This window comes from Curcuma longa, chromosome 16 (assembly GCF_044706935.1).
Source record: "Curcuma longa cultivar G26 ecotype Majalengka, Jawa Barat chromosome 16, ITB_CL_G26_1.1, whole genome shotgun sequence".
In the NCBI taxonomy this organism is placed as follows: Eukaryota; Viridiplantae; Streptophyta; class Magnoliopsida; order Zingiberales; family Zingiberaceae; genus Curcuma; species Curcuma longa.
In genome coordinates, this window is record NC_133876.1 from 11945866 (window position 1) to 11968300 (window position 22435).

The 22435-nt window shown below is 36.6% G+C and overlaps 1 protein-coding gene across 1 annotated transcript; it reads right to left on the bottom strand.

Annotated features, from left to right (window-relative positions):
- Positions 1-1856: 1856 nt before the first annotated feature.
- Positions 1857-22013, bottom strand: LOC141847926 (DNA ligase 4). Its single transcript, XM_074736036.1, is given in 28 exon segments — positions 1857-2659; positions 3387-3545; positions 3837-3995; positions 4120-4250; positions 5611-5716; positions 5785-5884; positions 5962-6087; positions 6271-6471; positions 8057-8110; positions 8113-8143; positions 8346-8394; positions 8469-8561; positions 9727-9810; positions 10189-10247; positions 12968-13002; positions 13085-13209; positions 13995-14070; positions 14178-14306; positions 14777-14783; positions 14884-14921; positions 15009-15088; positions 15474-15545; positions 15743-15834; positions 18049-18123; positions 18687-18823; positions 18913-18998; positions 19257-19348; positions 21631-22013. Coding segments are annotated over 28 exon segments (3366 nt in total). The 5' UTR covers positions 21967-22013; the 3' UTR covers positions 1857-2025.
- Positions 22014-22435: the final 422 nt, after the last annotated feature.

Sequence of the window (22435 nt, forward strand, 5' to 3'; positions counted from 1 at the left end):
GTGACCTGCGCTGCGCGACTCTGTCAGCGACACAGTTGATCCATCGTCGTTGTCACCGCCCTCGCTGCGCCGTCTGGCCACCGTTGGCCCAGGCATGATCGACGCGCCGCTCACTATCGATGTCGGATTCCGATCGAATTGTAGTCGGAATCCGACGCAATTTGGCCGGAACACGGCCGACAGTGGCACGCGTCGGATTCCGATCCAAATCGCGATCGGAAACCAGCCGAGGAAGGACCGACGTGCCCTTGATTGATCTCCAGAGCACGATTTGGTCGAAAATCGACGCGCGCCATTGCCGACTGCATTTCCGACCAAATTATGTTGGATTCCGACCACAATTCAATCGGAATTCGATGTCGCCCGACGCGCAGCGAGCGGTGCGTCGATCGCGCCCGAGCTAGGGGCCGGCGGTGGCTGGATGGTGCGGCGAGGGCGGCGACGGCGGTGGAGGTCGGGGGCGGAACACTGTACATTCCCACATTTGGAAGGTCAGATCTGACGTGCAATCGCGTGATGAACGATGGATCATGTGGCGCTCACGGACGCGCACAAGAGAGTCGCATAGAATATCAAACTCGCAGGTTACAAACTGTTCGGACTCGAAGTTACATGTCATGAAGGGCACATTATTTTAATAATTAATAAATTAGTCCCTGAAAACATTAAGGAATATATATAAAAAATAGTGTTTCCCCGATATTACTTTTTTTTATTTTTTATTTTTTAATTTTTTTAGAAAAAGGTGAAGTTAGAAATTAAGGACAGGCTGGGGTTCCACCGACCCAGTAGACTTTTGGGCTTGGGTGAGGGCCCACGAGACGCATCATCAAAGACTAAGGAAGCGTCGAGGGGTGATTTCGTAATTACATATAGCGTGGGCCCTGACCGCTATCCCAGTGAGATGATGACGTGGCACAATCCTAACCGCACACAGGTGAGGTCCCACGGGACAAGTGTGGAGGGGTGACTTCGTAATTACGCATAGCGTGGGGTCTGACCGCCGATCTCACGGAGACGATGACGTGGCACGATCGTAACCGCACACAGTGCGGTCAGGCCGCCGCTCTTTTTTTTAAAAAAAACTTTTCCCATTTTTAGTTGCTGCGTCCTGTGAGGGCACGTGGACATCGCCCGGGGCCCACGTATACGTGGAAGGTCGATAGGCGTCCGTGCCGGCCGTCACTGGCCCTTCACCACTAAGCCAGTGGAGCACGTGTCGCGGATCAGGTGCTGAGACACGTGATGCTGCAAATGCGGCAGAGATTTTAATAGTTCCTCACTTTTTTTTGTCATCGACCGACCTTTTTAATAATTAAATAAAGTATTTGATTATTAGTTAATAAAATTGGAATGTAATGTAGGCTATTTATTTAACATCCTTTAAAATAATTTTAAAAAAGACACAAATTTACCATGCATATAAGTGAACTATTTTGAGTGATATGATGAGACAATAGTTTACTCTTCTAAATTTAACTAAATCACTCATTTCAATATCAAATATTTCAATTAGAAGCAATGTATAATCAAATAAAAATCAAATAAAACTTAATTAATAATAATATAATAAAATAAAATTTTTAAATAGTGAACAAAATATAAAGCAAATAACATAAGCAACGTAAGATAGTCAGACATGCCCTTGAAACATGATTGAATTGATTACTACATGACAGGCTTATTGAAGTGGACAAATATCAAATCTTGACAAAACAAGATAATATCCTCTTCATAGTAACAACTGTAACTTCTTGATTTATCATCCTTACAGATGATCGTAAGATCGACATATGATCGACTGTATGAAACCGTTGGGATGACGAATTTCACTTTTTACTGAAGTCAAGATGGCCAAACACAGAATCAATCATCATATGAACTCAAAACAACATACATTTCTAAATTTCTTTCCAAGTAGCAGCATGGTAAGGAGGATTTTTTTCCCCCTTTAGAATCCTTTCTTTATCGGCTTCAAAATTTACGATACCATAAGCCTATGTTTATGCACAGATATACAGGATGTCACCAATCTTTGAGAAGATGGCCAGCAACTTCCTTGTAACTTACCTTCTTCTTCTTCACTGGATTTGCATCATTATCTATCTGTGGTATCTTACCTTCTACGGCGGAACTCTCGCCTTCAACTTTCCTCTGACTGAGACTCGGAATCATATCTAGTAACATGGCATGTAAAGGATCTGCCATTTGTTCTAACTTCTCGTGTTGTCCCGAATTGGCATCCGTGGTTCGTGTGTTCTTTACCCTTTCTTCGGGTTTGTCTTCTGCACAATCTTGCTTGTTGATCAATTCGAGTGGATATTCGTCTGGCAATCCAACCTGACCTTCAGCAACAAGTAGACTACCGAAAGAGTCGCATGCTTCGGTGCTTTCGACTCCTGTATGCTTGGTCTCATTCAACTCTGTGGCTTCTTGCTTACTTTCTTCCGAGCCACTGCTAAGGGATTCATCCTTGTCTATTTTAGCAGCCCCGCGTCCAACTCTGGTTCGCCGTCGTTTACTCGGTCTTGGTTTTGCTTTTCCTGTGGTTCTATGTGGAGCCCTTGCTCTTTTCCGGGCTTCAGTTCTACCAACCAGATTTGCGGCATTGTAGTTCTTGGTATTACTCGTAGAAGCAGGAAGTTGAATGTCGTTCGCGCTGAGAAGAAGATGAAAACATTTCAAACTGGTGCAGAAGTACAAAATGCTGAACAGATTATGTAAAACCCTTTCCATTTATTCTAGCAACAAAAAATTATCGAACAGAACTACATTGTTACAATTCCATTTGTTTTCAGAATTTGCTTCAGATACAAATGACACAAGAGCAGAATTTTGTTTTCTTTTTTCTTAGATTCCAAATTCTCAAAACCATTAGTTCTACACGAACAACATTAACAAGATCCACTCGCCACAATCATGTGCATTCAAACAAGATCCACTCACCATTAGTCATGAACAAAGTTAAATCTTCTAAACTACTAAGTTCAGGTGATTCTCAAGATGGCATTTAGATTCTTTAGAGAAGCTTTTAGGGTTTCGACATTATATATGTGATAACGGTCCCTACTCTATATAAAGGCCATGGTTCGATCAAGTTGTGGCATGAAGCTCCTTTACAACATAGATTAGAAGACCCCTATGCCTAATGAGATTGTTTGTCTTCACAACTTGATATTGGACAACCATTAGTTGGAGGTATGAGATTTAGTTCATGGTTTTATCGCCATTATAAGTTTTACACATGGAGCCGTCATAAACCGATTTCACATTTAGTGGGAGCATCACATACAGAACATGTAATCAGTGAACTAGGGAGAATCACAGATCTAGTCATCTCTATCAACAACAAAAAAAATACAAATTCTAGAAATTTTTATACTTACCTGTCGTCAATTTCTATACTTTCTAGGGATTCTGGTTTCAAACTATAGGCATCTTCATTCAGCTTCTTGCTTTCCTTCACGGAATCCTCCAGCCATCGGTGCCTCACTACGTGTAACTTCTTCTGATGTAAAAAGCGTCTCTGGCTAACAAGAGGAAAGCTGATGAAAAGGCAAAGTTAGCTAGCACAAATACCAAATAATCTGACAAAAGAAGCTGGGAATGACGATAAATCATGACCGACAAACAGGTATGGGGAACGACAGCATGTGGTTTTAATCACCAGAAAACAATCCATATTTCCCGTAAAATTTTGTGTGACTGCATAAGTTCTTGGCAACATAAACATGCCATCAGCAGTCTTTGTGGAATATGTTTCTCATAAGCAGAGCAAATGGCAGAGAAAAGGATTTATACGAGAAAAGGTCGATCATGGAGTATCAGCTCTTTACCTGTTGTACAAGTCATCGAAGTTATACCTCTCGTTCGGTGAATAGACTATCAAATGAGTAGCACGTATAAGACTATCACAAACTTCTCCAGCATGCATGGTTATTTCCAGTTTCAACCTTCTCAATGCAAGCTCCGATGTTACCTTGCAGTCTAAATCTCTTTTAACAGGACAAACAGAGAAAATCTCAGCATGTTACTAGAAGTCTGGAAATAGTGTTGTCTTGACCATCATTTTTCAGATTGTCAAATTGTCCCGAAAACAGTAGAAGACACAGAACTTACATGCTAGGCATCGATTCAACGACGTAAATGCAACAACCTCGAAAGAAGCACAAATTTTGCAGTGGACAGTATTTCTTTTTGTAATGCTCTACCTTGTTTGATTCCTCTGTGCCAACCATGTTGTTGAATATCTGGAAAAAAAAAAGATAAGAAAAAACATATAAAGGGTTTGAATCAAAGGGCTAGCCTGAATGAAGAGAGAGAACTCAGATACCCAATATAACACTAGCAGCAGATAAACCATAAATCAAATTCCAACAGATTAGTCGCTATTTGTATGCAACAGTATGATGTACATTTTAAAGAGAGAGAGTGTATATCACTGCATGTTGATTTACTAGGACAATGACTTCTCCATCCAAGTCACCGGAGACTGAAATTTAGTAATGCATATATAGGAAGAGACGATAAACTTAACGCTGCCATAGAACAGTAGCCTACAGCCTCTTTCTTCACAACCCCTCGCTACTTTACCTTGCAATGAGTTGGCTTGGCTATTTGTGATAGCAAAATGTTTTCAAATAAAACTGCACTTTTGCCCTCATTTTGCCATTCTCCTGCTGGCTCTCTATCGACTAACAGTGATAAAGTTGAAAAAATGGTAGCAATCATATAAGAGAGACAACCCATGCCAATCTTGGAGTTAAACTAGTACTCAGCTTCTAATTTGTTGGTTTACTGAGAAACTCAGCATCATCATCTTCAACAAAGCTAAATCATACGCTTTGCTTTTTGGACACTTTTGTGATCCATATCAATATATCATGCAGCAATATTGCAAAGGCATGGTGCATCTTAAGAACCCCAAGTTTTACTACTACCCTCTTGAATTAAATTTACTTTGTTAGGTCAATGAATCCCCGAACATGAAATTTTCCTCAGAATATGGATTCTGGAAATTTCACGAGCAATGTAAGGCTGTAAATTCCATCTGTTGCCAGTCAGCATGGGAAAAACTTATTGTTCAGTCCATCAACCGGCATCCAAGGAGCTTCAATACTCTCAGTATGCAAGCATAGGTCAAAGGGCTGATTTGTGAGTAACACTATGGTTCCAACCATGAAAGGAGGGGGTGGTTTGAATCACAGGCTGTGCAATTGGTTAATTTCCCAAGCATGGTCACTTTGGGTCTTCTGCGGGTTGCAACCACAAGCTAGGGCGGCAAATTCAGCAACGTAAGGTTCATGTCAACGTGTCAACCATACCGCTCATCATCCTCAATTCATTGCGGCTCCTTCCTATTCCCTGTTGGTGCCACCAGCACCATGTGTCAGTACTGTTTTATTCTGGCAAGGGACAGAAACCTGGCTCATAACAAAATTTCAAACCTTGCTGCAACCTAACCTTTTGTTTATATACACATGAAAAATTGTTCATTGCACTATATTTGTTCTTAGCGATAAAATGAAATGTCAGAAAATGTCTCTATGTTTGATTATGTGAATTCTTCACCAAGGAGGGGGTGAAAAAGGCTCCAATAAAATTTCTCACTTGCTTAATGTCTGTGACATCTATATCGATGTGATAATAGTCTGAAAAGGCATCAATCTCGCCAATGAGCTTTCCCCTTGAAGAACCAGAAAAATGCAGGAAGTACCTATCAGAAATCTCTAATCAGACATGTGAGCAAAAACAAGTAACACATTACTAAGAAACCATACTAACTTTGGTTGCAGATGTAGAAGGCACTTTTGCTGGCAACAATCCAAGACCCAAGAATAGTGAATGACATCTCCATGCTGAACTGCTGCCTGATATCTAAACCCTTTCAAATTAAGAATCAAAATCTCAGTCATAAGACCATGTCAGCGGTTCTTCTCAAAATGAAAAACAAAGGCAGACCTTTCTTGTCAGCAGCGATGCAATGAGTAACTGAATCATTAAGATTCATCGAGAATGATCCTCCATTTTCAACCACAACCTTGTGAAAATAGTCCATTGAAAGGGCTTGAGGAGCATTGATAAAGTCTAACAAGGTTAAGGAAGTGATTGCTACAGAAATACCAGAAAACATGTTGGGGAAGTAGATAAGTCACTCAAGCACAAAATTACAAGTGCAAGGTTTCAACTGGTGGATTTGTATGAAATATATTCTGGAAAAGAAAAAGCAATTTAATCTGCAGGCAAACATCCATGTGAATGAAAGGATACAGAAAACCATGTTAGCAAATATGAAGGTTTCTTCTTGAATATTTGAGATGCCAGTTTGGGTAAAATGAGCAGAGATCACAGAAACATTCTTCCTCGCTCTTCTCTTCGTGGTTTTTGTACGTTTTGGATTTTGACTTTGAGAACCTGGATGATTGGTTCTCCATGTATTCCCATTGCTTGATTGGACCAATTCTACGAAGGCTGGATTAGTTGAGAGTAACCAAGGACAGGTATCAGAATATTGATGGATTATTATATACTGAGTACATTCATGAAATAATTGGGAAGCAATATTATGTAAGTAAAAAATTAACCAGAGCAGCGCCATCCCCTTCCCATAATTTTTTTATACATTTATATCTTTCTACCAAAAAAGGGCTAGAGTGTTGCTCACTAGTTACAACTAGAACAAGACAAATCTCGTGAACAACAGAAAAAAAAATTAAATCCATGCAAGTACATGTATTATTTCAGGTGCCTTTTCTGGATTATTTAGTAAATTCATAGAATGCTGGTCTATCATTAAGACAAGTTCTTCCATTAGAACATTTAGTCGGTTAGAGTATGCCACTCACTAAATGCAACTACTAAGCAGTGAAATAAAGGCAAGGAGCACTTGGATCAGATCATGTGTACAAGGATTTCTTCCATAGAAAAAAATTCAAATTCTTATTCAAAAAGTTCAAGCTAACATGATGCATTAACAAATTGACAATATTTTCACCAGCATCAAGTTGGATTATATTTATAAGAAGTCAAAGAAATATGTAGTTCTGGATTAGGAGACACAATATTATGAAGCCAGTTCAGGTACCATGTTGATGTGATAATATTATTAGGGTTCAACACCAAACCTACTCTCTACCATTTTACTTTTGCATCCCTTGTATGTTTGTTTACTTACACACAAGTCCTTGATATAACCATCATAACATTTTTGGTTTGAATCGGATTTGGTTAAATTCTAAACCAAACTGAAACCAAATTTATTTTCCTAAATAAAAAGTATATATTTGTCATTGAGTTATTTAGAGTAATTCAACATTTATAAAGGATATGTCAATAATTCAAAATATGACATTAATTAACATATTCTTTTTTAACAATTTTTAGACCTCAAAAAATCACATTTGATATTATTTTATTTAAAAATATGATGTTTGAATGCACACTCGGTCCCCCAAACCAAAGTGATAAATTCAATTCATATTAAATTCCCTTTACATGAAATTTGGTTTGATTTCCAAGAAATAGATTTGATTTAAACCTGTATGATTGAAACCAAAATTTCTGAGTACCCCAAATCTCATTTTAAAGAATCATATAGGCACAATAAGCTACAGTTTTGACTTTTAAGGCAGACACATTAACAACATGCAGAATTCCTTCAGATATGTCTCCCTCTAAGTTAAAAAACCGGGAAAAAAAAGCATCTACTGCTAGGATTGAACATACAGCCACACTTCACAATGTAAACAAAATGGATAACATATGTAAGAAGAAAGTAAAAAAAAAAATGTAATTCTAGATTAGCTGATCCACGATGATATGAAGCATTGCAATGCACCAACCAGTTCGAACGAACCGCATATAGACATAATAAGCCACAGTTTATTCTTTTTAGTTTTTATTAATCTTATGAAGACCAACATAACTTGCATGTAAAATTCCTCCAGATATGTCTCCCACATTAGTCTTAAAGGAAAAAAAAAACAGCTACTGCTACAACTGAACATACTATTCTGATGCAAAAGGCACAACCATGGACAAGGATCAAGGAGCTTACATTGCAAATCTAGACAGTCATGCCATGGTTTGTCGTATCTCACCCGAGTAATTCGGGGAACCTTAGACCATATGGCGCCATAAACACCTGAAGGATTGAAACAATTGTTGCAAAGTTAAAATAGATATTGACATGATAAAGGCAAACCAAGTAGTATAGTAATTAAGATGACACTGCAGTGCATATACATGCAAGATTCAGTTTGAAATAATGGGGCAATTAGATATCTGGATGTTCCTACAACAAGTAGCATAACTGCACTCGCAAAGAAATCAGATAGCAAGAGTACCTCTGATTTTACTGTCCGGATATCACTATTTATAGATAGAATGACAGATCTGCATTCAGAAGAGGAACTCTTAAGGCAATTACTAGTTAAATCAATGAGAATAAGAGAGAACGGCCTACTAACTTATCAAGGCTCTCTATCCACACATCTGGCCTCTCCTTCGAATTATTTGTAACTACATAACAATGTGGAGCACTTTTGGGGTACTCATTTTTCCTTAAAAATGCCAGGCAGAAATTAGATTACAACCATGTTCAAATACAAAATAAGATAAATATATGTCATGTAAAGTGAATAGTTAATGAAAATAGTACATAGGTTGGTTAATGAGATGGAATAGGCCAAAAGGCAAATATCCTAATGCACAAGAATATAATTGATCCACTATGCAAAATATACCTGACGGCTCATGCAATCATGGTCTGGAATCTAGTGAAGCATCTGATCAGAAAAACTGATTGATTTACTTATGTGGAAGTGCAAGTTCTTGTTGAAAACTAAACAGAGTAATTGAAATTGGGAAAGTTCTTTTAAACCAACATCTTTCTTGTTGCACATCCAGCTAAAAATAATATCAAAGTGAGAAAAAAAACTAAGAAAGCTGATCCATTATCTCATTCAAATACAGCAGTGGGCTTTGTTGGTTAAAGAGTTAATACGAAAGAGCATTTAATAAATTGAAATGGGGTAATGAACCTTTGGAAGGAAGTGTAGGTCATCTTTAATGAGCCCTTCTTTTAATCTGTTTGGCTTCTTGAAACAATAGGAGAAGCTAATGACCTATAGCTACCAGAGTAAGAGAAACACATAGGATGAGGAAAAAGTGTTGGAGATGGAAAAGCAGCAAAAAGTGTGACGAAAAGGATAGTGTGGTCAAATTTAAAGGAACGATCAATCTATTAAATATTAAGCTATTGGATTGTTTTATTTTATTAATTCTAAGTTAGTCAGGGGTCAATGGCGCTCCATTGCCTGGCAACAAAGTTCGCACAAAAAAAAAAAAGAAATGAAGCATATAACCTTATCAGCAAAGTTCGATAGCGATGAAATATGGACATTGAGCTACCAATATCCTATGGTAAGATTATGATGCTGATAATCAGATTAAGATCCACCAAACATTTACAGAAGTAAAAGAGGAGAAAAGAGGAAAATCATCTATTGCCCTGCTTTATTTTATCTCATCTTCTTCTTTGGCAATTAAGTAGTAAAGTGGTTATCTATGACAATACCATTAATACATTGGACAAGAATTGGTTTGAGAAAAAAAAAATCCTTATCTGCCAAAATAATGAATTATGAACGAAATGGAAATGAAAATATATATCACATTAAAAAATCGTACATAAACCCTATAACAATATCAGCAAATGTAAGATACCTGAAATAAGGCTTCAGCTTAGCAACTAGAGAATTTAACTCCTCATCAGCAAGACCACTGCCAACTCGACAAAATGATATAAATCTGCATATCAATGTCAATATCAAAAAGTCATGTTAGTCCCAACTCCCAACAATATAGAGTCAGGAATATGAATCATTCCTGCATGCCTGGTTCCTTCAAGCAAAAAAGGCTACAAAGTATCCAGACACTTAAGATATATCATATATTATATCTAATCATTATCTGCAACATAAAAAATAATCTTATATACAACCTACAAACAAGTGATCTTAATCAACTGCCACAGTCAGGTGAAATATGTGCTCACACGGAAAGAATGATCAAGGAGATATTCCAGAAAAAGTTCCAAAGTAATAATCGCTTTCTGAGCAACAGCAGCATGATAAATTTAAATAATCTATTAGGTTCTATAAAAGAAACTAGCTCAAGATCATCCACCTCTTTGGGTAGCCCGCCGTATCTGAAAGCTCAGCAAGACCCACTAGAAACTGAGACACCTGTAAAATAAACAAGGACAAGAATTCATCTATACAAGTTGATGTGATAACACAAAACCATTTGGAAAGTAGAATTTTTTGGAGTCAGTATCCCTATATTTGCTATGTCACTTAATTAGTCAGCAACAGTAAGAAAGAAAAACATGGAACTATTAAAAGGCAGCAATTAGCATAACCCAACACATTTCTGCTGTTAGAACTGGCAAATTTGGTCCAACACTATAGTATTATTAGGCTTGAAGGTCATACATAAAATATTATCACCAACTGATAAAAATATATATAAATAAACCCTCTCACGTGACTAGGACAATGGCCTGTCAAAAGAAGGTGGCAAATTGTGCATCACTCCCCCATGCAACCCTGTTTGGCTCAAGGATATCTGCAGAAATTTTTGTTAAACATTCCGCATATCTTTGACCTATAAACCACATCTTAACTGCAGTGACCTGAAAAGCATACTTTTTACCATTTAACTGCTGCAACAATAGCCAAGGGGAAATCACACAAGTATGGCGAATAAACTGTAGTTGGGAGACTGGTGCACACTACAGCTTGAGAAGGTGATCGCCCAGGGAAATTGTGGTTCACTGTGTGGTCCACTATATTATTCGCAATTTTCATTTTAATAATCAATATTTAGTATTTACTTAAACATCTAATTAGGAGTGTAATCGAACCAAACTCAACCGAACAATAAGAGGTTCGAGCTTGGATCGATTGATTTTTCCCTAAGCTCGAGCTCGGCTCGAGTTCGATTCAAGCTTTAATTCTTAAGCTCGAGCTCGATTCGTAATGAAATTAAATAGTTCGCGAATGACTCGAGCTCGATTCAAAAATAACTCATTTAAAAGTTAAACGAGCTTAGTTCCAGTTCGGCTTGTTAACATATAATATTTATAATTCATGTGATATATATATATATATATAAGTCACTTAACAAACATGTTCGTGAGCTTTTTAATGAACACGTTCGCAAGCCTCTAAACGAACATATTCACGAGCTCATGAACTAAATATTGTTAAGCTCGAGCTCGGCTTGATAATGTTTTCGAATTCGAAATCAGGTTTGAGCTCAGTTCGTTAACTTAATCAAACGAACTCGAATGACCTTTTTTTTGAATTGAGATCCAAATAGCTCGCGAGCTATTAGAGAATTTTAAAGTTGTCTTGTACTTTAAAATCATTGTAGGTGGACCTATCTGTGGAATTTTAGAATTGTGTTGGATTCAAAAATTAGGATTTTTGAGTCAGCTTGTTTAAGATTCAAGTTTGACTCAATTTAGAATTCATTTGGTCAGTTATGGTGAACCAAGATCCAACCAACACCGATTTTGGTTCGGTTCAAGGCGGAAGTAGGGTAAACCTCGTCTGCCCATGCTCACGCTCAGCCCTCCATGATCGAACACCTCTTCTTCTTCTCTATCTTTCTACTAAATTCCAATAGAAACCCAAGATTTTTCCTCCTTAAACCTTCCTCCTCCTTCACTAAGGCCAGCCACCTTCTCCTCCTTCCTTTCTAGAGCAGGCAACACTTCCCTGGGCATTAGACAAAGCAAGGGCAGCAGCTATCAACTGCTCTACAATTTAGTGAGTGCTCCCTCTTCTTCTTCTAATTAGAAGTATCTTTTAGTGCTTCAGGGGAATCAATGGAGGTTCCCTAAGCCATGATTAAAAAATGGGTTTGATCCCTATACTTTGAGGCTAAGTTTTAATGTTGGATGTTCTAGAGCAGCAACTTGGAGAGGGATTTTGAGATTTCCATTGTCAAGGAAAAGATTTACTACTTGTGGCAAGTATCCCTTTGGTCTAAAGCTCCTCTTTGAATAATTAGAGATGTCCAAGCCTTAATTTGACTTCTTTTGTGTAGGGACCCTAAAGTTGGACTCTAGACCAATTCAAAAACATCCTTTCACAACATCTTATGAGTGAGCGACCTATAGTCTAAAGAAACATATAGGGAGTTGCAAAATCAAAGAGTGCATACCCTTGTTGTTGAGGCTCATTTGGGAAGTGGAGTTGTCCCAATTTGTAATTTTGACAATTGGGAGCGCTCAAATGGGAACATGAAATTAACACGTGGTTCTGGGATGGGAGAGTGACTCTTGAATCGTGGAGTAAGAAGGGATTTTGTCTCTAGTTTGAGAGGCATGATGTGCAAGTCTCACATAGGAGAACATCAAGGGCACTATATCTAGCATCTCACACTTAGAATACCATCACGAGCATGATGTTCAAGATCTCTTGTGTAAAGTCGCAATGAGGGCATAATGTACAAGAGCTCTCGTGCAAGGTAGTGCCAAGAGCATGATGTGCAAGATCTTAAGCTTGCCATATAATGAGCGCACAAGGTGTAGGATCTCGCATCTTACAATTAGCACCCTACATAATATATTTAATTCATGTAATTACTTATATACTATTAATTTAATTAATATTACAAAAGTAAATTTATTATTCTATTAAAGTCATAATTATTTAATATTACATACGAATTGTATGTACAATGACCTTTTACTATTTTATTATATTAAAAACTTTACAATCATGCTATTTATTCATTATTTAATTAATATTCCATTATATTATTTTGAATAAACTAACAAAAATTTTAGATATTAAATTTTATTTTAATTACAGATTGTTTTGTCTTATCCTTATGACTAGTTCTAGAAGTATATAAAACAGAATTGGAAGAAAATGTGAAAGATTGAATGTACCTCGCCTCCACGACGTCCAGAACCAAAATAACCACCTACAATAAATCAATCAGTATACTTGACATAGGTATGAATTTAGGTCTGACATATGATGACTAGAATAAGAAAGAAACAAACCAATAATAAGAACATCAAGGTCAGAACCAGCATGTATATAATCAGGTTTCAGCTTTAACCATTTTCCACTACGATCACCAGGTTCCCATTTGGATCCAAGGTCCTTCAGCACAATTCCTTCATCTCTGAAAATGATTTTAGATAGTACATCATAGGAAGACTATAGAAACAAGGTACAAATATGACAGGAAATCAACTATCATAATAGCTCAATGTAGGAGACTAAAGCCAGCTTTGCATGGAAAAACCTATCAAAAAAATTTAACTGAACTTAATCCCTTCAGAAATCCTTTTTCCTAATATATTATTTACGAAAGTTTGTCTTCCTACTGCAAGCATCATACATCATGATAATAACTTCCAGTGTTCATCTTTTAGTATAATCTTAATTTGTATGACAAACTGGAAGTATTAGGGGAAAAAAATGCCAAATTAATGAACATAAGTTATTTACCCAAGTTATTGGAACTTCAATAGAGATTGTAAAACAACCTGACATTTGAGTTCTGCAATTCGGCTATTTTGACACAATCTAGATTGCTATGATGCTATCTCAAACATACAAACACTAAAAACACATTAGATAAACCAAATAACAACTCAAGAATTAAAGGCTTAAACCTGTAAAAGGTGCAATCTAAGGGATAAATGTTGCAGTCATTTTTTAAGATTATGGAGGTGTGTTTAAGTCATTGAAAGCAAAAACATATCATAATATGAGCAGACAGACATCTAATCCATGAATAACAGAATAGATGTAAAAATAAAAATAAAAAAGCAGACTGATCCCAGAAAGTATGTTAAAAAATTAAATTAGCACCATAACTTGAAGCTCTTAATCACTCTTCATATAAGAAAAAGTAAAAGAAATTCAAAGGGGAAAAGGTGACAACATATGGATCATCAGAACCTATTCTCAACAATGCCTTTAAAGAACCTCTCCACTTCTTCCACACTGTTAGCACGAGCAGACCAACATGGTTCACCTGAAAAGTATCATAGGTTCCAAACTTTTATAAGTATCATAGCATGAATTATTTCATTAAGCATGACATCAAGGGGAAAATTGAACAGACAGATCGATGAAAATCACCATTAGGTACCAATATCTCTAGGCGTCCCTTCAAGGGTCTCACAAATTTCTGCATAAGACTATGTCGTTCCATCAAACTCTGATGAATCACACTAGTGTCTCCAACATAGAGAATATCAAATGCTACATCTGGATCTGTTAAGCTAGAAAGCAGTAGCTATGAACAAAATGTTAACCAAGTTAAATTCATTCAAATTCAAGAGCCTAAGTCATGGGAAAATGGCATGAAAATGTGCATAAGACCTGAAGCGACTTAAAAGGAGTGGAGAGGCAGCTACATCTTAAACAGCACTTAGTAGAGTACAAGGTCAATTTAGTTTAACAGTGGCATTCACACAGCATCAACTGCCAACCATTAAGTCGGTATTTAAGATGTAACGAACTTCACACGTTGTCCACATAAATGATGACAGAAGTGAAAAGTGAAACAGAATTCAAGGCACAAAAGTGTGCTAGCTGCTAGGTACAACATTAAAACACTACAAAAAGAAAATAGCAAACATAAAAATAACCTCATGTGAACTATATTATATAATCCAATAATCGTATCTCACCAGCATGAAACTCGTATTACAAAAATTCAGAAAGTCAAAGGATACAACATAACTGCATCCAAAATAAGATAGAATTAGATCAAGTTAGCTACACTTTGCATGTATACTGTGAAGATGGAGGTATATCATGAAAATGAAAATCCTCACTTTACCTGACGATAACTCTCCAGCCCTTCCCTAGCTGCCTTTGCTGCAATGGTAAAAGGTATTTTACAGATTAGCTAATAAAAACATGTTAAAAATGACAAGCAACAGATGGAGATAGGTATCCAAAGACCTATTTCTTGATTTGAACCAAATTCTGCAAAACGCTGAGCAGAGGTGTCCCAAACCAGCATTTCACCATCCAGTATACACCTATATATAGCATCAACACAAATGCATATTACAATCACTGTTTTAAATTTTTATTAACCTTTTGGAAATAGGCATATGCCAAATAAAACATTGCCAACCAAAGACATTTAAAAGAAAATTAATTTTCTTTTAATTTTGCAAACAAGTTAAATATCTGACAGGAGCATATGATAGAGCATAGAACATTTGACACGAGAAGTTCCACTATGAGACGAAATTGTGGAAATATGAATAGAAGTATAACTGTATATGAGGATATTTACATGTGACAGATCTCGTGAGATTCTATTTCTGATTTATGCTACCAATTGATTCTATTCACAAATAGAACATCGAAAATAAGGGTTAATGAAGCATACTAAAAGAGGTAAAACAAGATGGTTACCTGTCCACCAGCACGTTTTGTATAATAGTATTTGACATGCCATGTGCATATTCAGTATGATCGAGAAAGTTTCTGATTCATTGAAGAATAACAAAGTTAGCAACGCAAATTCTTGGTTTCTCTATCAGTTCTAAGTGATGAGATATTAATCCATTTAAGTTAGACAGCAATAACAAAGGTTCATATAGATATATAGTAAAATCCCATAACTGAATCTATTTAAACACAAGCAATACTTATACAAATTTCTAAGACCTGGCAGCATCTACCTTGAGAAATAGTGGATTTCCTCTCCATTTTTGTGAATCTGAATGCGATCGCCATCAAACTTACACTCAACGACAACATTCTTTCCATGAAGCTAAATAAAGAAACAAAAGATATCTAGATTGGAACACAAAAACAGAGAATTTTTGCATAATTAATTTCTTGGAAAGAATAAATAAAATAACAGTTTTGAGATGAAGAAAAATAAGAAATTGAAATGTGCTTCAGAATTGAACATCCAAAAGGTAAAAGACTAGGAATCCACAGCAAGTAATAGAGATGTCATGTCAATGTATCTCCGAGTTAGAAAACTGATATGATTCCATTCAAGAAAATATAAAAAAGTGAATGTCACTATTTATAAGAATATAAGGAGAGCATTGACGCAACGGTAAAGTTGTTGTCATGTGACCTGGTGGTCACCCGTTCTAGTTGCGGAATCGACCTCTTGCAATGCAGGGTAAGATTGCATATAATAGACTCAATAAGGTCCGATCCTTCCCCGGAACCAATTCCGCATTGACGGGAGCTTCGTGCACTGGACTACCCTTTTTGTTAAACTATTTATAGAAATATTACACCACTCGTTATTGAGGCAAGGATGAAGGTTTAAGTTCCTTGAATTTAAGAAAGGAGTTAAAGAAAATCATAGACGCAAGGAAATAGATAGAAATCATGCATCCAACAAACAACAAGCCAGATGATAAAATCCATACATCCTAGTAAGCATAAGAGCATTAATACACAGAACATATGCAATCATGCAGAGGTGGAATTCATGTGCTGAAGGTCAGTATATTGGCAAGAGAATAGTCTACAAGCTGAAGAATATTTTCAAATGCCACAATGATCAATCTAGATGCCAAAACTTTAGTATTGTAAAATGCATGTCAATGCGCTCAAGGTAAACCAAGATAGAAAAAAAGACTTGTACAGATTCATAAATGACTAGAACACAAGAAAATCACAAGATTAGAAGAGGAAGGATCCCATGATGTATTACAAAAGCAAATTAAACAAGTTAAACAAAAGCCTTTATCCCACTAAGTGGGGTGTGTTATATGGATCCTCCTACGTGATTGGTTTGATCCCCTACTATATACTCATCTATATTTAAATGAACTTTATCTCGTTTTATCATTGTTAACTAAGTCTTCTTTGGTCTCCCTCTTCCTCAATTAATGTGTGTATTTATCATGATTTCATATCGCCTAACTGAGATATTTATTGAACACCTAAGCACATATTCATACCATCTTAAACATGTTTCTTGAAATTTTTCCTAAATAAGTGTAACCAGAATTTCTCTCTAATATTTTCATTTCTTATCTTATTTATCCTTGTATGCCCACACATCCACTTAACATCTTCACTGTACGACTCTTATCTTCTACTCATGTGCTCGATTTACAATCCAATATTTAGATCCATATAACATAGCATGTTCAACCACTATTTTGTAAAACTTTCCTTTAAACTTTAAAGGTACCTTACGATCACAAAGAACACTTGATGTTATCCTCTATTTCAACCATACGATAACACTTGATGTTATCCTCCATTTTAACTATCCTATTTGTATCCTATGTAAAACATCACTATCATCCCCTCCATTCTTTTACAAAAATAATCATAAATACTTAAAGCTCTCGGTCATCTCCTACATATATCATATGCAGCCAAAATATTGAGTCAAAAAGGCTCATTTCGTTTAAACTAATTAAAGTGATTAAAACACTTATTTTGCATGTGACAAACACTTAACATATTAATTATATGCATGTTATTTATATAAAATTTATCCTTGATTAATATTGATTGTTGTGTAGAAGAGGAGCCTTGACGCAACAGTAAAATTCTTGTTGTGTGGGACCTAGTAGTCACACCTTCAAGTTGCGGAAACAACCTCTTGCAATGCAGGATAAGGACTATATACAATAGACCCTTCATCGGATCCCTGCATTGGCGGGAACTTCGTGCACCAAACTACCCTAACATTGATTGTTGTATCTTGTGTTTTGAATTGCATGGTAACATATATATTTTCTCTATGTGAAAGTACGAATTAGATATCCTATGTTGGTCATCAATATAAATTTTTTTATTTTTAATGTTGACTACATATGCCCTTGCACACCACATACGTGCTTTTAGTGGATTGACTGCATACCACCAACATATGATTATCAAAACCATCGGTTCTACCATCTCAGGACACTCAATAATTAAATGAAGATCAGGAAATAGCAAGGGAAACAAAAGACCAAAGCATCTTAAATGTCAGGAGAAGCTAAAGTTGAAAAAGAACCTTTTTCCATGCATTCATAGCATCACTGACTCTCATAGCTAACTGAGGCCTAACAGGTTTCCCAACTTCAATATCCTGCCCATAAGCAATTAATTAAATGCCAAGAATATTTTGATATCAAGTAATAAAAGAATCTGTAAAGTCATAAAATGTAAGAGTTAGGAGGCACTCAAAACAATATAAATTAAATATTTGGCAATGCAGCCCAAGAAAAGATATGAATACAACGAACCAAACTGTATTTCATCTACTGTGGAAAGGTGACAGTAGACAAGTAAAATATTTTAGCATTTGGCAGAAACAACCCCCAGAGTTCATTCAACCATGAGTCCATAATCTCTTAAGTAATTCCAATCACGAAGAGAAAACAGAAACATAACTTCTTAAATTTTCATCACTGGTAACCTTTTTACCACAGTTTCAAACAAAGTTTCCAAACTCTAACAGCAATATATATAAACTTAATTGTGCCAAGGTTTTCTGCAAGATGCCAAATTGTGACTCTACCTAGAATAACTGTCTGCAACTCCATGCCCCATGTAAATTTTGCTAGTTAAAGCACATCATTTTTTCTAATGAACTTGGTATCTATTTAGGCAAATAGTCAATGTAATAAAATCATAAAAACCTAAAAATACCTGTTTCTTTTGTCGCTGTGTGCGATCTTTCAACTTTTCGCATACTAATTTAAGGTCACAAGTGACATTGAATAAATCTTCAGCATCAAGATGAAATTCATGAAATATGCTTTTTTCACTAATTCCCAGCTTTAAATCTACAAGAAAAAATAAATTTAAAAAAAAAATTGGTTTTCCCATGGGAGAGACAAGTTAAGAGAATATTAAATACATGAGCTTATACTACCTTTAAGGATAATCATTAGAATCCACTTCATTTCCAAGGCATTTGTTTTCTTTATGAGACTTGACAGAACAGCAGCTTTTTCTCCCCTGTTTGGCTGGATAGTTAACCACAACTTGATGGGCGAAAAAGACACAGAAAAAGAAATTGAGCAAGCAAAGATTAAAAAAATAACTGAAATATACAAACCTCTACATGGCAACGATAGAGGTTCAAGAATGATATATAAAAAATTGGAATTTCTTTAAGAGGAAAAGTATCATTTGAATAACTTGAGTGAACAAAAAAGTCCAACATTTCTACAATATAGACAGGTATTTGTCAACTAGTTTGCATATAATAGGTACTTGTTTTCCATTGATGCTAATTGATCAAGCATATCATTCAGCTCTTTGATTGTGAGCCCTCCAGAAACCATCCCCTGCCTGCATTGAAGAACCTGAACAGCAAGCAGCTCATGTGAACATAAAGATATCAAGGAAAGAAATCCAACAAGCTTTTAGGATATAAAGAGTGAGGTTCTCTGGAACCCCCATGAAGTTGCACCAAGCGATAAACCAAAAAGATACATTAGAAAAATGAAAGATGAGTAAATATTAACATGAATAGATTAGTTAAAATGCATTATCCATTTCTTGTCACAAGAACTGGCTGCACATTGCTCAAAAAATTGGATGAGCAACAATGGTTCGAACAAACAGGTTTTTTGGGTTATCATTGCTTAAAATCTTTATTTAGGACCACTATTTGATTTAGTGTCAGCCTATGTTACTCGGACTCGGATAGTATGAATCTAAACATTTAGTGTCAGCCTATGTTACTGGGACAACAAGCTCTAAGATTTTGGTATACCAAAACACAAAAAAATAGAGACAAGAATTTAAGCCAGAAACTAGAAATTTGATCCAAAATTTATTAACCAGAAGGCTTCAAATCTAATTTTGATGTAACTACTTGTTAAGAACATTTTGCAGCCAATGAAGCAGTAAATTTATCATAATCTACAATCAGTCGACAAGCCAACTCTAATCGTGCAGTCTCGTCAGGTAACAGATCTTAGATAAATTTGAGTTGAGGTTTCTTTCGATGGAAACATGAGGAGAGAGGGATTTAACAAACCATAACCCAATTCCTTCCATTACTTTCTTCAGTTCAGAAACCAGGGCATCTAAATACAAGGTTTAAGATTTTTATTATCTTAACAGCATAAAATATTCCCATCAAAGACAGATGAACTGCTCCATCTTTGTTCCTACTGTCCCTAATATTCAACACAAAGATATTAGATGCAATCTAGTTGGAACCAACACGGTTTTGAATACTGTTCTGTGATGCCCGAAACTGAGCAACACGTATGGTTCTGATCAACCACCAAGCATAAAACACCTCAAGATAGCCAAATCCAGATCCTGAACAGCCATGAAATTACAGGTAAGTTTCTTCTTCTTTATTGCTGTAACAACTTCTTCATCGCATCTTCTTCATTTTCCATTTCTTTTACTTCTCGAATGATGCCAACTTATATAAACTATACTGACCCATAATAGGAGTGTTGGTAGCAAAGCCTCTAGTATTTTGGCAAGCCATTGATACCCAACACAGGAATTGTATTGTAAACCTTGGGGACTCAAATGGACTAGTACTCCAATGCATAAAAATACTTTACACTAGGAGATGGTATAACACTGGGGTGTACATCCACCTGTGGGCGCCTCTTCCGACTGATAGTCATTGTTTGTTTTACTGATTTCATACACAACTCGTGGATTTGATAGAACAAAGCAACTAAAAATTAACTTTAAAAAAGTTATCATAAGCAAATAGACACGAAAATCTTGGAACTAATGGTAATTACCCAATAATGGCATATAAGAAGAGCTTCAAGAATCATCAATCTATTGAATTTATGCATATTATAAATCTTGACTAGATGGTAAAAGGTAACTAGCGTATAATAATTTGTTAGTGGAATGAAGCACTCAGATCTTCTTTGCATTTTTCTCATTTCTTGTAAAGATGAATAAAGTATAAGGAAAATAGTGCCGAATAAAAGGGGTAAAGCTGAGGGATAAACACCACTTTCTTCCACACCATAGCAAATGAGAATCAGATGGCTAATCTCACTTCATCCTACTTACCTTTCATCGTGCCAAGATTGTCAGCACCTCTCAAGATCATTCCATATCCATCATGGCATAACATTCTCGCCCATAACTGACCTAAATGCAGGGCAGCAAGACCTCAACACCTTCCAAGCTAACACTTTTCACCAACTAGAGCCCCTCTTCTCCCCGAAGGAGACCAAAGTTTTTTCCAAAATCCTCTCGTATGTAAATATTACCATGAACGTGATCCATTATATTTATCTAGAGGGCAGGCTGTTGGCCTTCCTCTCCACTCGAAAAAATAACATCAGGCATGATGGATTCATTATGACAAAAGGCAAACATTTCGAAAAGTAGTTCTACAGAATGAATTGAATGCGTTTATCATGAACAGAACAGCCTATGGTTTGAAAAGGCCAAAAAGAAAAAAGGAGTCTAGCTATAGTATGCTTGCTAACAAGGCGAACCCGGGATGAAGATACGTACTTGCAAGAAATGAAAAACTAATTTGTTCACAAAACAATGAGGCATGTGGGACGAAGCGAGAGTACTCATAGCGACTTTGGAGCACAACAAGGACAATGCGAAAGAAGTGATTTTGGAAAGGCAAACGGACCTCCGCAGCCACAAGAGCGAAGTTTCCAGCATTAGCGCCGGATCGGGCGCCACCCTTGCGCCAGTTGATGAGTCGGAGGGCGTCGGCGGAGTCCTTGGCGAGGCCGAGTGCATCGACGAGGCATGCGGCGAGGGCGGATTCCTTGAGGCCGTAGGTGCCGCGCTCGCGGTCGAGGCCGGGGAGGATGAGGCGCATGGCGCTGAAGTACTCCCGGCCGGTGTAGACCCGATCCAGGAACGTCCGGAACCGCTTCCGCTTCCTGACTGCCGCCCGGTCGCGGAGCATCGCCTGGAACATGCTGACCAGCAGCCCGAATCTCACGGTAGCGTCCGTCATCTGGTCGATCGAAGCTCGCAGTTGCGGAATGAGCGCCTCGTCGGTGTTCGATCAATTCTCAGCGATGGGGTTCTCAGCGGAAGAGCCGGAAGAACAGCACACGTCACGCGGGCCCGGGCTGACGTGTCCGGGCCGGCCCGGGCCCGGGTCCGGCTCGAGCATGTCGTTCCATAGCTAGACTTGCAGCAAAGTCGAATCAAATTTTATCATATTTAAATTTATTTAATAAAATAATTAAATCAAATCTAATTTAAAATAAATTAAATTATTAAAATAATTATTTAAATTTGATTTGATTTTTTCACGAGTTTAATTGAATGTGATTTGTTTAGATATTATCAAATTTTTAATTTAAATTTATTTGATTATTTAAATTTTTATATTTTAAATTTATTTAATTAGTTATTGAATTTGATTACATATAAATTTATTTATTTATTTTAAAATTTATTTATTTATTTAAAATCTT